The 18,733-nt window shown below is 41.7% G+C and overlaps 1 protein-coding gene across 1 annotated transcript; it reads right to left on the bottom strand.

The window, feature by feature from the left end:
* Positions 1-5,424: 5,424 nt before the first annotated feature.
* On the bottom strand, positions 5,425-10,049 carry LOC122927276. Its single transcript, XM_044278970.1, has 3 exons — positions 9,825-10,049; positions 9,395-9,753; positions 5,425-6,529 (listed from the first exon to the last, which is right to left on the bottom strand). Exons 2-3 carry the CDS (start codon positions 9,748-9,750, stop codon positions 5,566-5,568), a joined length of 1,320 nt encoding a protein of 439 aa, XP_044134905.1. The 5' UTR covers positions 9,751-9,753; positions 9,825-10,049; the 3' UTR covers positions 5,425-5,565.
* Between the last annotated feature and the right edge of the window lie 8,684 nt (positions 10,050-18,733).

Here is an 18,733-nt window from a genome sequence, read left to right as displayed (position 1 = left end):
CTTGGTTGATAGTTTCATTGTGAGGCGGTATATCGTTTTTCCCCAGATGTCACTATTGTGTTATACCATTATTTCTTCTTATATTTAGCATATAGTATAATTGTAATACTAATATGTGCAGTGAGGCATGAGACGCACAGAAATATCTTACTCCTCCATGTTGTCTGTGACTATTTGCAAATTTTTACTAAAGTTAGAAATGTTTAAAGGGGTTTTCTGGTTGCCCTTTTTTGTTTAATTGGTCCAAGTGCTGGGACAACCATACAGGCTGAATTTCACAGTTGCACAGCTGACAGTAATACCAGACCAGGACATGGTGGTTCATCAAATCCAACAGTCATGATGACCCAAAAACATGGAAGAGTATCTCAGTACAACAAAAGACATGTTTCTACCGTGGCCTGGATGTCCTAAGAACAAAGCAGATCTTACCTCATTGCTATCGTTATTAAAACATTAGATGACCTAAAAAGATATTGGGCCGTCACATCCAAAAGAAGTGATGTATCCACAGACATGATGACCCAAAAATATGGTCAGAGATGTTTCCCCTGTGGCCTGGATGATGAGTTTAGGTTAATCCCATCAATGTTGACTTTGGTGGACTTCATTCATTAACCTAGTTGCCCATCTTATCAAAGCTGTAATGCCCAGTAAAGACTACAAGCCCATAGGCGCAGCATAGCAGGAGACTTGTTGGAGGTGGAGTTGCAACAAGCTTAGACAATGGATAATTGGGAGCACTATTGGCTAAGTTGGGGTGCAGCATCTAAGCAATCGCCCATGGTTCACCCATAGGTGTGGACTCTGTCAGTAAGATTCCCAGGTCTTGCCTCTAGATGGAATGTAGATGGTCAAACAGGTTCAGATTTGTAACAGGTGTGCAAAGTAAAGTTTAAAATGTGGTAACAGGTTTAGGCCAGAGGTTGGTACATAAGTCAAGGAGAGTCAAGGCAGAGCAGGGTCAAACACATAGAACTCACTGGAAACAATAGCCAGAAACCCACCACTAGGGCTCAAGCAATAACCTACAGGTGGAGAACATCTTTTATGTCCTGGGACTGCTCACCTTCTGCTGTTCATTAGTATTGGGTGGTGTGTCCATGATACCAACAGGTGTATTGTGCCCATAAACAAGTGATCCAAAATCATTAGCACAACAGCATTAAGACAAAGTTGCCCACGTACCTCCCTGAGTATATTGTGAAGTGGCCTGGATGACATGAGAACATACTACTGGTGCGCTTCTCAACCCAGCAATGTTGACTTCAAGGGACCCATCAACCCAGAAACATTGTGGATCACATCATCAATCCAACGGAAGCAATTATGCCATAGCCAAGATGACCTGGAATCATGGAAGCTTATCTCCTCAATTCAAGTTGCCCCTGTGGTTGACTTCAAGGGACCAAATAACCCAAAATGATTGTGGTTCACCTCATTAATCCAATAGAACGTGTTATGGTAGAGGGTGTAGAACCACTGTGTTAACCACCAGATTTGGCTTAGGGCGTTATCCTGGCAGTCTCCTGGTATTCACCCTTTAACCCCTATACATCTGGACTTTGCTGTGCCTGAAAAACCCATTGGCTGGTGAAGATTTGGGTATGCACAGTAGCCTTTCAAGAGCCGGAGGAAGGATGCAAGGAGAGGCCTTGCCACCAGGTAGGCTGCAGACTGTGTGGAGGGACAGAGAGGGCCTGGTGACTGGGCCCACCTGGACGAAGGTGAGTACACCACTGGGTGAGTACACCAGAGCAGTCGCCACTGTAACCGAAGGAATCTTTTACTCATAGACAAAATTACCCCAAAACATGTGAGCTTGGGATGTTGCCCCATCACCTGGTTGATCCGGGAACACAGTAGACCTTCACATCTGATTGATGTTGACACTGAGGGGCCAGGAAACTCAAAATTATATTAGCTCATCCTATCAATCTAACAGAAGTACTGCTGTACCTGCAGTAGATGTGCTGCCCTTGTCGTTGGGAGGACCTGAGAACTTAGTAGGTCTTCCTTTCTTGTTGACATTGACGTCAGGGGTCAAGATAATCCCAAAAAACGAATTATGTTGATGGGATGACCTTGTGATGACATCTCTCATACAAGGCCACCCAAGGACTTGCCTAGGTATCCATTGAGGTTCTTTCTGTCCTTGGTAATGGGTCCGGTTTGTTTATTTATGTGTCCATAGAAAATGCTGTTCCTTCATCACATGTGCCTACATGTTCTCGAGCGACTGTAGAGGCACTTACCATTGGAGCAGCAGCTGCTCTCTCTGATTGTAAGCCCCATTCTCATTGAGTATCCTCCTTCAGAGGAGCCATCAATTGTAGTGTTTGCATTTCTACCCTTTATTTACCTGCTAGGGCAAAAAAGTCTATAGAAAACTCAAGAGCTGCATCATCTTCTTCTCAAGACAAAGGGGGATTCAGGCAGAAGCAAGGAGAATTCTGTCCCTATGAGCTTACAATTCAATATGTAAGAAATGGAGCATAAGCAGATGTCCTCAGCCAAATAAAAAAAAACTGCTGTGGTCAATATGTCACAGTGGGATCACTTAACCACTGAACCAGTGGAATAAAACCATGTGATGAAGAAGCCAAGAAGCAGGAGTTGTAGACAAGGCTTATGTATATGCTAACCAATAATCACCAGTTTTCGATGTTCTTAAAGGCACATCATCCACCGTCCTCCTGACCAACATTAATGTCATGCAGTGCTTGACTCGACTGTAAATAATTTAATGCTTTCGATATATGTGCCAGCTTTTCTATATAAGTTTAAGGCTCAATAGCTGACGGTCTTTAACCACTTCATTTCCCACCCCCTGCTGCCACTCCCTATCTCAGCCGTCTCTTTAAATAGCAGAGATTGAATAATCAGCATAAATAATTTAGCATTATTAATAATGCAAGGAGGACGGAAATGGAGGGGGGAAGAGGCGCGACTGAACTACTCCCAGAATTCCTTGCAGCCAAGGGCATTCTTAAAGACTTCTCTCTCCTTCCCACACTGCATCCTCATAGCCTCTCCCTATTACTGCTGCCTCCTCCCCCCTAATCCTCATCGCCCTCCTGTCTCCTTCAGCTCGTGTCTTTTCTGTCTGCCTTGTACGAATACAATAACTGATTTCTTTATGACTTATTGTATTTCCTGAATTACACATTTAAGGGTTAACTGCAGATCCTTGTAAAGAAACCTTTACTCTAACTTATCTGAGAAGATGCCCAGGTTATACCAGCATGGTCCTTATCACTATATACAGGAAGATGTATAACTTATACCAGCCGTACATATATAATTATATACAGGAGATACCCAGGTTATACCAGGATGGTCCATATCACTGTATACAAGAAGATGTATAACTTATCCCAGCTGTACATATATAATTATATACAGGAGATACCCAGGTTATACCAGGATGGTCCATATCAATGTATACAAGAAGATGTATAACTTATACCAGCTGTACATATATAATTATATACAGGAGATACCCAGGTTATACCAGCATGCTCCATATCACTATATACAAGAAGATGTATAACTTATAGCAGCTGTACATATATAATTATATACAGGAGATACCCAGGTTATACCAGCATGCTCCATATCACTATATACAAGAAGATGTATAACTTATACCAGCTGTACATATATAATTATATACAGGAGATGCCCAGGTTATACCAGCATACTCCATATCACTATATACAGGAAGATGTATGACTTATACCAGCTGTACATATATAATTATATACAGGAGATGCCCAGGTTATACCAGCATACTCCATATCACTATATACAGGAAGATGTATGACTTATACCAGCTGTACATATATAATTATATACAGGAGATACCCAGGTTATACCAGCATGGTCCATATCACTATATACAAGAAGATGTATAACTTATACCAGCTGTATATATATATAATTATATACAGGAGATGCCCAGGTTATACCAGCATGCTCCATATCACTATATACAGGAAGATGTAGAACTTATACCAGCTGTACATATATAATTATATACAGGAGATGCCCAGGTTATACCAGCATGCTCCATATCACTATATACAAGAAGGTGTATAACTTATACCAGCTGTACATATATAATTATATACAGGAGATGCCCAGGTTATACCAGCATGGTCCATATCACTATATACAAGAAGATGTATAACTTATACCAGCTGTACATATATAATTATATACAGGAGATGCCCAGGTTATACCAGCATGCTCCATATCACTATATACAAGAAGATGTATAACTTATACCAGCTGTATATATATAATTATATACAGGAGATGCCCAGGTTATACCAGCATGGTCCATATCACTATATACAAGAAGATGTATAACTTATACCAGCTGTACATATATAATTATATACAGGCGATGCCCAGGTTATACCAGCATGCTCCATATTACTATATACAAGAAGATGTAGAACTTATACCAGCTGTACATATATAATTATATACAGGAGATGCCCAGGTTATACCAGCATGCTCCATATCACTATATACAAGAAGATGTATAACTTATACCAGCTGTACATATATAATTATATACAGGAGATACCCAGGTTATACCAGCATGCTCCATATCACTATATACAAGAAGATGTATAACTTATACCAGCTGTACATATATAATTATATACAGGAGATGCCCAGGTTATACCAGCATGCTCCATATCACTATATACAAGAAGATGTATAACTTATACCAGCTGTACATATATAATTATATACAGGAGATACCCAGGTTATACCAGCATGCTCCATATCACTATATACAAGAAGATGTATAACTTATACCAGCTGTACATATATAATTATATACAGGAGATGCCCAGGTTATACCAGCATGCTCCATATCACTATATACAAGAAGATGTATAACTTATACCAGCTGTACATATATAATTATATACAGGAGATGCCCAGGTTATACCAGCATGCTCCATATCACTATATACAAGAAGATGTATAACTTATACCAGCTGTACATATATAATTATATACAGGAGATACCCAGGTTATACCAGCATGCTCCATATCACTATATACAAGAAGATGTATAACTTATACCAGCTGTACATATATAATTATATACAGGCGATGCCCAGGTTATACCAGCATGCTCCATATCACTATATACAAGAAGATGTATAACTTATACCAGCTGTACATATATAATTATATGCGTTAATTTCTTAACGTTAATTTGTTTTCCCTTAGTCCTAACAGCAGCACATGTGGGGGTTTATCCGCCCCAGTGAAACTGGTAGGACAGACGGAATGTTTAATGAAGTAAAGTAATCAAATAAATCCACGCCCCCATTACCTCACTATAAGAGGCCAAACCCCCCATACATCAGTGTGTCATAACAAGAAACTCTCAAAAAACAAAGGGAGGGATATTTGTGTGCTGCTGTTAGGACTAAGGGAAAACAAATTAACGTTAAGAAATTAACGCTTCCCTTACGTCCTAACCAGCAGCACATGTGGGGACTTAGCAAGAAGTTAGCCTAAAGGGTAGGGACTTCAATGCTGAATGGAATTCAAAACAGACCGCCCAAAGGCAGTGTCTTCTGATCCCCTGAGGTTGAGTCTATAATGGCTCACAAAGGTAGAATGTGAGCTCCAGGAGGCCGCGGAACAGATCTGTTCCAGAGGAATAAGAGACCTTTCGGCCCAACTAGTAGAGACTGCTCGGGTGGAGTGAGCAGTGACAAAGGCAGGAGGAGGTCTATTCTGGGAAGCGAAAGATTCTCTGATGGCCTCTCTGATCCATCTACTTAGAGTAGGCTTAGAGGCCTTCTTCCCTTTATTCCTGCCAAAGAACAGGATAAGAAGATTCTCTGACCTTCTGAACTCCCGGGATCTCTCAATGTAGATTCTCAAACATCTGGCCACATCCAGAGTATGGAGGGAAGTTTCTTCTGCAGAGGAAGAAGAGGAACATAACACAGGCAAAGACACAACTTGATTAATGTTGTGCACAGAGGGCACCTTAGGCAAAAAGGTGGGTAAAAAACGTAAAAGGACTCTGTCCGGTAAAAATAAAGTGTATGGCTCATATGCCGAAAAAGCCTGAAGCTCTGAAATGCGTTTGGCCGAAGTTACGGCCAACAAAAAGGTTACCTTCCAGGATAAAAACTTAAAGTCCACTTCTTCCAAGGGTTCAAAGGGAGGACCACTCAACCCTTTAAGCACCACTGAGAGATCCCACTGCGGTATAGGTCTTGAAATGCTAGGCTTAAGACGTACGGCTCCTTTAAGGAACCTCTTAATCAGAGGGTCTTGATGTAAAGATCTGCCAAAGGCGGCTGACAGAGCAGAGATCTGTACCTTGAGTGTAGAAGGGCTGAGGCCCTTATCTAGTCCATCCTGCATGAACTGAAGAATAGCTGATACTGGAGGATCCTGAGATGGTACTTGATGAGATGCACACCATAGAAGAAAAATGCGCTTTACCCTGGCGTAGGCCTTGACAGTCGCAGGAGCTCTGGAATGAGACATCGTTCTTAAGACCGCTGCTGATAGCCCTTCCGGCTCTAGAAGGGACTCATCAATCTCCAGGCTGTCAGATTGAGTCTGGATGGATCCAGGCAGAGCTGAGTGCCCCGGGACACCAGGTTCTGCATTGGGGGAAGCTTCCAATATTGCCCTCGGCTCATCTGCATGAGCAGGGTAAACCAAGACCTCCTGGGCCAGAATGGAATCACGGCTATTACTGAGGCTTGGTCCTGCCGAATCTTCATCAATACCCTGGGTATCATGGCGATGGGAGGAAAGATGTAGGCCAGCCTGAACTCCCATGGAATTGACAGAGCATCTACTGCCAAGGGATTGTCCTCCCGATACAGGGAACAGAACGTTTCCACTTTGGCATTGAATCTTGTCGCCATGAGATCTATGTCCGGGCGACCCCACCGGAGAGTGATCTGATGAAAGATCTCCTGATTCAGAGACATTTCTCCCAGAGCTGGGACTCCTCTGCTGAGCTGGTCTGCAACCACATTCAGGGACCCCCGAATGTGGACTGCTGAAAGGTGGGAAAGATTCTGCTCTGCCCAAGACAGAATTAGACCTACTTCTGAGAGTAGACTCTGAGACCTGGTGCCTCCCTGTTTGTTGATGTAAGATACCGCAGTAGAATTGTCTGAGCGAACCCTTACAGCCTTGTTTCTGATAAGGGGGAAAAAATGAAAGAGAGCCATCCGGATTGCTCTGAGTTCTCTCAGATTGGATGACATCAAACGCTCTTGAGGGCTCCAGGATCCTTGAACTTGAAGTTCCTCTAGATGGGCACCCCAGCCTAGAAGGGATGCATCTGTCGTCAACAGGATCCAACAAGGTTGGATCAAGGACCTCCCATCTTTGACCTGTTTCCACCACTTCAGTGAGCGGCGAGCTTGAGATGACAGGGAGCACTTTGTCTCTAGCCCTCTGGGAGTTCGATCCCATAGACTCAGAACTTCCGCTTGAAGAGGGCGAATATGCCACAAGGCCCAAGGAACCGCATCCACGGCTGCTGACATTAGGCCTAACATCCTCATCAATACTCTGATAGTTACCCGGCGGGGAACCATGAGTTGATCTGCAGTCTTGGAAATGCGTAACTTCCTTTCCGGAGAAAGGTAGAGCGTCATGTTGGCAGAATCTATTATGAACCCCAGAAACCTCCTGGTAGTGGAGGGAGAAATCTCTGACTTCTGCCAATTGATAATCCAGCCCAAGCGCTGGAGGAAGGACTGAGCCTGCAGAAGATGAAGATGAAGCGTCTCTACCGAGTGGGCTTTTAGAAGCCAATCGTCCAGATATGGAATGATCTCCAGGCCTCTCAATCTGAGGGGAGCTACTACAGCTATCACCACTTTGGTGAAGATGTAGGGCGCGGTTGTGATGCCGAAGGGAAGTGCGGCAAACTGAAAATGTTTCACCGTCCCTCTGAGACTTACTGCCACTCGTAGATACTTCCTGTGGGCCTGGCACACAGGGATGTGGAGATAGGCATCCCTTAGATCCAGTGTGACCATCAGGTCCCCTGGGCTCAGGATGCTGATTACCGATTTGATGGTTTCCATCCGGAACCGCCTTTTCTTTATGAATCGGTTGAGGTAGCGGAGATCTATGATCATGCGCCAACCTCCTGTGGCTTTGGGAACAAGGAAAACTGGCGAATAGACGCCGGATCCAATCTCTTCTGGAGGAACCTCCTCCAAGGCCCCTTTCCGCCTGTATTCCAGTATAGACTCCTCCAACACCGTTTGCTTCGCGCGTGGAAGTAATCTTGTCAAAACAAATTTTTCTGGGGGAACAGATAAAAATTCTATCCTGTACCCTGTCCTTATTATATTCAGGACCCAGGGATCTGGAACAAACTCTGTCCAGGTATTTAGAAAAAAAGTTAAACGGCCTCCGACTGGGAGGTCTGAAAGAATAGGAGTCAAATTTATGACTGGATCTGACGGAAGGGGAGGGCCGTCACTGGTCGGCTTTATTGTTTTTGTTCCCACCGGAACGATATGATCCTCCCCTCCTGGACCCACGGCCTCGCTGAGGCCTGGATTGGCCCTGAAAGGATCTGGACCCTCTACCCTGCCTACCCCTACCCTTAGGGGTTTGAGGAAGGCATTTGCCCTTTTTATCGGCAAGACCCTCCATAATGCGGTCCAGTTCAGTCCCAAAAAGCCTTCCTGGCTCGTAAGGGAGGCTGCATAAATTATACTTGGAGGCATTATCTGCCACCCAAGGTTTTAGCCATAGTGGCCTCCTACCCGCTGCAGAGAGGGCCATAGCTTTAGAGGCTAATTTTAACTGTTGTGGGCCAGAGTCACACAGAAATTCCACGGCACGTAGAATGGACTTAAACTGCGCCAGGATGTCATCACGGGATATGCCAGAGTCGATATCCGACTGCACCTGTCGGAGGCGTCTTTGGAGGAAGACGGCTACCTCCGTAGAGGATATGGCCACAGATGCAGCAGCAGCAGCAGTGGAGTAAGACCTTCTCAAGGTGCATTCTACCCGCCTGTCCATCGGGTCCTGTAAGTTGGAGCCGTCATCAGCCGGGACAAGAGTCCTCTTAGACAATTTTGCAATTGCCAAATCAACTTTGGGCACAGTGCCCCACTGGTCAAATTGGGAAGTCACAATCGGGAACATGGACTTGAAGCGCTTTGAGATGACCGGTGCCTTCTCAGGATGTTTCCATTCTAGCTTCATTAATCGAGACAGAGTCTCGTCCACTTTGAAGGCCCTTGGCCCCCTAGAGGTGGACTCTGAAGCTTCCCCGGGATCAACATCCTGGTCCCCCGACCGGATGGATCTAAGTAACCTCTGGGTCTTCTCTACAGGAAAGGCGTACCTTCCAGCCTCTTCTTCCTCCCCGCTAGACTCAGAGGAATGGACTTCGTCCACGGTATGGTAGACTTCCTCCTGCATAGGAGTGGGTCTCAGAGGAGATCGGACACTGGGTCTTCTGGATGACACGGAATCCCTTAGGGTGTTCATTGAGGACTCCACAAAGTCCTTTACCCAGACTACTACGTCCCGTATGGTAGGCTCCGTATCAGGAGGCAGAGGAGGAGGAGGACGGCAAGAGGGACACCTATTAAATTCATAGGAGTCCGCTAGAGGGGTGTCACAATCCCTACACGCCAAATGCTTGCGCTTGGATGACGTCTTGCGCCCAGTCCGATCCCCATCACCGGCAGAGGACATTATCTGCAGAGAAAGAGTTAAAAATGAATGAACAATGTCTATTCATTAGCTAACCAAGGAAGCAGCAAACCTACCAGACACAGGAAAGCTGGTGACTAAAGTAGTCTGCCTCAGTAACCAACCCAAGGCTGCAACAGCACAGCCTGGAAGGACTGGAGGCTTTATATATTCAAATTTGGCGCCCAAACTGACGTCAGACGCCAGGTTTGAACAAACTTTAATCATTGTTGTTCAGCAACAAACCACCAGAGGGCGCTGGAACACAATGTGTGTAAGCCAAACAGGAAGCTGAATGCAGGAGCTCCGTGCCTCCAACATGCCGGCAGCACCAGCTTCATCAGATAAGCTGCAACCCTGAAAGAGAAACACAAGGTTAGCATGAAATCTAAGAGCATGGCAGCCAAATGGCTGCCCCGTCTGTCCTGCAGTCCCAAGGACAGAAAAAAACACACTGATGTATGGGGGGTTTGGCCTCTTATAGTGAGGTAATGGGGGCGTGGATTTATTTGATTACTTTACTTCATTAAACATTCCGTCTGTCCTACCAGTTTCACTGGGGCGGATAAACCCCCACATGTGCTGCTGGTTAGGACGTAAGGGAAATAATTATATACAGGAGATGCCCAGGTTATACCAGCATGCTCCATATCACTATATACAAGAAGATGTATAACTTATACCAGCTGTACATATATAATTATATACAGGAGATACCCAGGTTATACCAGCATGCTCCATATCACTATATACAAGAAGATGTATAACTTATACCAGCTGTACATATATAATTATATACAGGAGATGCCCAGGTTATACCAGCATACTCCATATCACTATATACAAGAAGATGTATAACTTATACCAGCTGTACATATATAATTATATACAGGAGATGCCCAGGTTATACCAGCATGGTCCATATCACTATATACAAGAAGATGTATAACTTATACCAGCTGTACATATATAATTATATACAGGCGATGCCCAGGTTATACCAGCATGCTCCATATCACTATATACAGGAAGATGTAGAACTTATACCAGCTGTACATATATAATTATATACAGGAGATGCCCAGGTTATACCAGCATGCTCCATATCACTATATACAAGAAGATGTATAACTTATACCAGCTGTACATATATAATTATATACAGGAGATGCCCAGGTTATACCAGCATGCTCCATATCACTATATACAAGAAGATGTATAACTTATACCAGCTGTACATATATAATTATATACAGGAGATACCCAGGTTATACCAGCATGCTCCATATCACTATACAAGAAGATGTATAACTTATACCAGCTGTACATATATAATTATATACAGGAGATGCCCAGGTTATACCAGCATGCTCCATATCACTATATACAAGAAGATGTATAACTTATACCAGCTGTACATATATAATTATATACAGGAGATACCCAGGTTATACCAGCATGCTCCATATCACTATATACAAGAAGATGTATAACTTATACCAGCTGTACATATATAATTATATACAGGAGATGCCCAGGTTATACCAGCATGCTCCATATCACTATATACAAGAAGATGTATAACTTATACCAGCTGTACATATATAATTATATACAGGAGATACCCAGGTTATACCAGCATGCTCCATATCACTATATACAAGAAGATGTATAACTTATACCAGCTGTACATATATAATTATATACAGGAGATGCCCAGGTTATACCAGCATGCTCCATATCACTATATACAAGAAGATGTATAACTTATACCAGCTGTACATATATAATTATATACAGGAGATACCCAGGTTATACCAGCATGCTCCATATCACTATATACAAGAAGATGTATAACTTATACCAGCTGTACATATATAATTATATACAGGAGATACCCAGGTTATACCAGCATGCTCCATATCACTATATACAAGAAGATGTATAACTTATACCAGCTGTACATATATAATTATATACAGGAGATACCCAGGTTATACCAGCATGCTCCATATCACTATATACAAGAAGATGTATAACTTATACCAGCTGTACATATATAATTATATACAGGAGATGCCCAGGTTATACCAGCATGGTCCATATCACTATATACAAGAAGATGTATAACTTATACCAGCTGTACATATATAATTATATACAGGAGATGCCCAGGTTATACCAGCATGCTCCATATCACTATATACAAGAAGATGTATAACTTATACCAGCTGTACATATATAATTATATACAGGAGATGCCCAGGTTATACCAGCATGCTCCATATCACTATATACAAGAAGATGTATAACTTATACCAGCTGTACATATATAATTATATACAGGAGATACCCAGGTTATACCAGCATGCTCCATATCACTATATACAAGAAGATGTATAACTTATACCAGCTGTACATATATAATTATATACAGGAGATGCCCAGGTTATACCAGCATGCTCCATATCACTATATACAAGAAGATGTATAACTTATACCAGCTGTACATATATAATTATATACAGGAGATGCCCAGGTTATACCAGCATGCTCCATATCACTATATACAAGAAGATGTATAACTTATACCAGCTGTACATATATAATTATATACAGGAGATGCCCAGGTTATACCAGCATGCTCCATATCACTATATACAAGAAGATGTATAACTTATACCAGCTGTACATATATAATTATATACAGGAGATGCCCAGGTTATACCAGCATGCTCCATATCACTATATACAAGAAGATGTATAACTTATACCAGCTGTACATATATAATTATATACAGGAGATGCCCAGGTTATACCAGCATGCTCCATATCACTATATACAAGAAGATGTATAACTTATACCAGCTGTACATATATAATTATATACAGGAGATGCCCAGGTTATACCAGCATGGTCCATATCACTATATACAAGAAGATGTATAACTTATACCAGCTGTACATATATAATTATATACAGGAGATGCCCAGGTTATACCAGCATGGTCCATATCACTATATACAAGAAGATGTATAACTTATACCAGCTGTACATATATAATTATATACAGGAGATGCCCAGGTTATACCAGCATGCTCCATATCACTATATACAAGAAGATGTATAACTTATACCAGCTGTACATATATAATTATATACAGGAGATACCCAGGTTATACCAGCATGCTCCATATCACTATATACAAGAAGATGTATAACTTATACCAGCTGTACATATATAATTATATACAGGAGATACCCAGGTTATACCAGCATGCTCCATATCACTATATACAAGAAGATGTATAACTTATACCAGCTGTACATATATAATTATATACAGGAGATGCCCAGGTTATACCAGCATGCTCCATATCACTATATACAAGAAGATGTATAACTTATACCAGCTGTACATATATAATTATATACAGGAGATGCCCAGGTTATACCAGCATGGTCCATATCACTATATACAAGAAGATGTATAACTTATACCAGCTGTACATATATAATTATATACAGGAGATGCCCAGGTTATACCAGCATGCTCCATATCACTATATACAAGAAGATGTATAACTTATACCAGCTGTACATATATAATTATATACAGGAGATACCCAGGTTATACCAGCATGCTCCATATCACTATATACAAGAAGATGTATAACTTATACCAGCTGTACATATATAATTATATACAGGAGATACCCAGGTTATACCAGCATGCTCCATATCACTATATACAAGAAGATGTATAACTTATACCAGCTGTACATATATAATTATATACAGGAGATGCCCAGGTTATACCAGCATGCTCCATATCACTATATACAAGAAGATGTATAACTTATACCAGCTGTACATATATAATTATATACAGGAGATACCCAGGTTATACCAGCATGGTCCATATCACTATATACAAGAAGATGTATAACTTATACCAGCTGTACATATATAATTATATACAGGAGATGCCCAGGTTATACCAGCATGGTCCATATCACTATATACAGGAAGATGTATAACTTATACCAGCTGTACATATATAATTATATACAGGAGATACCCAGGTTATACCAGCATGCTCCATATCACTATATACAGGAAGATGTATAACTTATACCAGCTGTACATATATAATTATATACAGGAGATGCCCAGGTTATACCAGCATGCTCCATATCACTATATACAGGAAGATGTATAACTTATACCAGCTGTACATATATAATTATATACAGGAGATGCCCAGGTTATACCAGCATGCTCCATATCACTATATACAAGAAGATGTATAACTTATACCAGCTGTACATATATAATTATATACAGGAGATGCCCAGGTTATACCAGCATGCTCCATATCACTATATACAAAGAGATGTATGACTTATACCAGCTGTACATATATAATTATATACAGGAGATACCCAGGTTATACCAGCATGCTCCATATCACTATATACAAGAAGATGTATAACTTATACCAGCTGTACATATATAATTATATACAGGAGATGCCCAGGTTATACCAGCATGGTCCATATCACTATATACAAGAAGATGTATAACTTATACCAGCTGTACATATATAATTATATACAGGAGATGCCCAGGTTATACCAGCATGCTCCATATCACTATATACAAGAAGATATATAACTTATAGCAGCTGTATATATATAATTATATACAGGAGATGCCCAGGTTATACCAGCATGCTCCATATCACTATATACAGGAAGATGTATAACTTATACCAGCTGTACATATATAATTATATACAGGAGATACCCAGGTTATACCAGCATGGTCCATATCACTGTATACAAGAAGATGTATAATGTATACCAGCTGTACATATATAATTATATACAGGAGATGCCCAGGTTATACCACCATGGTCCATATCACTATATACAGGAAGATGTATAATGTATACCAGCTGTACATATATAATTATATACAGGAGATACCCAGGTTATACCAGCATGCTCCATATCACTATATACAGGAAGATGTATAACTTATACCAGCTGTACATATATAATTATATACAGGAGATGCCCAGGTTATACCAGCATGGTCCATATCACTATATACAGGAAGATGTAGAACTTATACCAGCTGTACATATATAATTATATACAGGAGATGCCCAGGTTATACCAGCATGCTCCATATCACTATATACAGGAAGATGTATAATGTATACCAGCTGTACATATATAATTATATACAGGAGATGCCCAGGTTATACCAGCATGCTCCATATCACTATATAGAAGTGACTTTATTCCGTATGATGGGCCCTTAGGTACAAACTCACCATTCTCTGATGCACGTTTACACAGTGCTCTTGTTATATCATTACAAGAACATGGGGTGTCGTTATTTTTGGTAGGTTTATCTACGCTCTGATTAGTAGAGGAGAAAAATCAGTTCTCCGTTCTTTGCAATGAATAATTAATGTCTCCACCTCTGCTCCGCTCTCAATTACCAGCCATTAGCTGTGATCAATAATTAATGACCCTACTGGTCTTGTGTCTGCTGCACTCAGTCTGATCAATCCATTGATTGATCAAGATTCTGAGATGACTTAACCCTTTGTGGCATCATCCATTCCCATGATGACTAAACAGGGCAAATAACTTTTTCATTATCAAATTCAGACATTTTTTAAATATTTTGAAAAATCCTCAGAAATTCTGGTCCAGTTGCCTAAACTATTTTTTTTTTGTACAATCTTGCTACCATCATACAGTGCAATAATAATGAACTGTGCTAATCAGTAGTACCATGCTCTGTGCATAAAGTATAAATAATACTGCTATACAATGGTTAATGGTCACAAGCCTCAGCTACCAGACCATCAGGAATGACTGATGCTCCAGGTCGCAGACCCTCAGACTGGTCCTGTTAAAGAATTTTTTTAGTAAGAATAGAAAAAGGAGCTATCCATACTCCTCTGTGAAAACCCATGGTGATTGAAGAATGTTAGTTTCTTGGGTTCCTCACCATTGTCTTGCTCTATGATAGTCCAGGAGGTCACTAAGTTCTATGTATACCCCAGTAAATGACCAGACGTCTTGTAGATGAGGTGTGATGGATATTCTGACATACAGAGATCGTTATCAGTGGGTTATGGGACTATAGAAGACTCTGAGAGCCACCTGGGTTTGGACAATATTGAGGGTTCCAAGAAAATAGTCAATTAGTGGTCTCCACCATTCCAGTTTCTGTGACACCGAGCCTTGATGGTCCAAACACATGGTGAGGCTTAGTAAATACAGAGGCGGTCTTCAATAAGATGGTTATGACCTGGAAGACTGGGTTACTTTGGGAATGCATATGCCCCGTTTATGAGATATATGTGGAAGTACTGTGAGAGGCCATAAGCAGGGTCCCCCAGTTGCCAAGGTTGGCTTAGTGCTAATGCTTGCCCTGTGATAGGATCCAGCAGGACTCAAAGCTTTAAGCTTCATCTTCGGCTATCGCATGTTCTATTGCCTCTTTGTTAGGTCACATTGTAGCAGTCATGCTAGCAGCAAATCACCACTTTGAAGAGAAGAAAGGGAGGCCTTATATAAAGCATTGGATGGGCGTCCTGTGGGACAGTGCAGGTGTGAGGGAGGTCTCCCTTGGGACCATGATTTTGACTGTAAATAGCTAAGAGATTGAGCGTCTGAGCGCAAACCAACAAGTTTGATGTGCCCTTGAAGAGACTGTAACCGACATGATTAATGCCCTCATGTGAGAGACTTCAGCTTATGTTTATGCCGTGTTGGAAGTCAGCACCCTCTTCTGGCGAGATTACGTGTACATATTATTATGTACAGTACAAAGCTGTACTGTTGCCACAAAGAACTTACATGCCTCTGCCTTATGTCTGCCCCCGTAAATTTTTTGTAGAAAAGGGTCGGCACTGCTGGAATATGTGCGGTGCACGAGTCGATGGGAAGGCGTCCCAAAACTTACAATAAGTGCCGGTCTCTTCTTCCTTATTGCCCCCGTAAATTGTCACCCACCCTCTCTGAACTTTAAATGTTCAAGGGTCAATAAAGGCATGAGGGATATAAGTGCACATTGGTGAGTGCAAGGTGTGGCCATATTATCTCTACAGGAAGCAGTAATTAGCTGTCCTCCATCACAGGCTTGGACACCTCTGCTTCTCTTATCCTGTTATCTGCTACCATTAGAAATCTGTTACTTCTCAGCACTAATTCACATTTGCATATAGACACTAACAAGTACAGATGCCTGAGCCGCGGACCTCTGACCTCCTGACATCTGTTCAGGCCACAAGGATCATTCCTGTTGAGAAACATATAGGACATAGACATAAGGAAACCAGCAATACTCCCAGGAGCTCAGATGTCCAGAGAGCAACACTTGAACCATTGCAGGAAAGACCCACGTCATGTCACCACTCCACAGATACCTGGTCTTATAGAACAGGGTGCACTGATATTTAGGACCCCAGAACCATGAGGTTGTGACTTACACTTGGGATCCAGCAATGAGGAGCACCGATACTAGTGATAGAAGACCAACGGTAAAGTCATGGTGTCTCAAGTCACATTGGTTATCATAATAGACATATATCCCGAAGGGGTTATCTGGGAAATAATATTGATGAGCTATCTAAAGGATAGGTCATAAATATTACATGGGCGGGGGGTCCCAGCGGTTTTAGAAAGTTTAGCAGCGCTCGCTGGAGCTGAGGTGAGTGAGGTGGCCTTTCAGGCACAAACCAAGCACACCGACGTACAGTGTATAGTGGCTGTGCATAGTTTTGCAGCTCAGCCTCATTGAGTAGAATAGAGCTGAGCTGCAACTAGGCCATGTGACCGAAGTACGGTGATGTCACTGAGCTGGGAAGAGAGGCCACAACATTCATGGAGCACCCGGCCTCTTCTAACAGCTGATCGGCAGGGATGCCGGGTGTCGGACCCCCACTGCTCTGATATTGATGACCCATCCTGAGGATAGTTCATCAATATTAATTCCTGGATAACCCCTTTAAGTATAAGCTAATAAAATAAATGATCACAGACAATGGAAATTGGAAATAATCGGCCGCAATGTATATTAAGGGTGTCATGAATAAATATTTCAATACATTAGCATAATAAATGAACTGTAATAAATTAATTAAAACCATAAAATATTAAAATAATCATAAATTAATCAGATGCTATATCAACCAGTCCACCCAGTATTAGCTGGGCGACAAAACGGTCTCTAACAAACATGGCGACAGTTCATAAAATTAGGGAGGGCAGGTGGGGCGATGTTCTTGAACCTTCTTGGACAATCTCCAACTTCTGGAAAGCGCTGCAAAATAAAGGGGAGTTTTCCCGCCACTGGAAGTTTGAACTAATCAGCAAACTCAAATCTTCCCGCTCTTGAACCAGAAAGAACCAGATCAAACTTTCGTGCACGGCACATCTCACCCATATCTGACCTCTTCAGATGGTAAGTACAACTACAACAATAAAAGGGAGAGTGGGGAAGAGACAAACAGGAGAGGAGGAACATGGAAATAGAAGGGGAGAATAACAAATAAAAGGAGACTGACCCCAAAAACAAAGCCCAGAACGATAGTGACTGAGCCACCATGTGTCCCCCAAGCGAACTGCTATGGGAGGCCCTCATCATACACATGACAAACTGATGAGACCAGCAGTAATCTGTGAGGTAAGCCAGCAGCAAGTGTTTAATTTCCCTGCAGCACCACCACAGGACAAATGAAGTATTACACAATTCCCATTAAAATTAATGGGCGAGCCATGTAATACAAGGACAAAGTAGGTCCTCCAGTGGGACGCTCTTTGTACCTCATTCTCCACTACAAATCCATATTCTGAGTGTAGTGCCCCCCCCCCCTTTATTCCATTTCTAATTCTGACAGTTTATTCATTGATTTGAACATTGTAAAGCAAAAAAGTTATAAAATGTAGAGAAAAA

Source organism: Bufo gargarizans, chromosome 2 (genome assembly GCF_014858855.1).
Source record: "Bufo gargarizans isolate SCDJY-AF-19 chromosome 2, ASM1485885v1, whole genome shotgun sequence".
Taxonomy (NCBI): Eukaryota; Metazoa; Chordata; class Amphibia; order Anura; family Bufonidae; genus Bufo; species Bufo gargarizans.
This window is presented reverse-complemented; position numbering and strand designations above follow the sequence as displayed.

Coding starts and splice junctions, on each gene's coding strand:
- LOC122927276 (XM_044278970.1), bottom strand. CDS start 9,750: ATGTCCTCTGCCGGTGATGGGGATCGGACTGGGCGCAAGACGTCATCC. Junction 6,530..9,394: donor GAGGAAGAAGAGGCTGGAAG/GTACGCCTTTCC, acceptor GTCTCATTCCAG/AGCTCCTGCGACTGTCAAGG.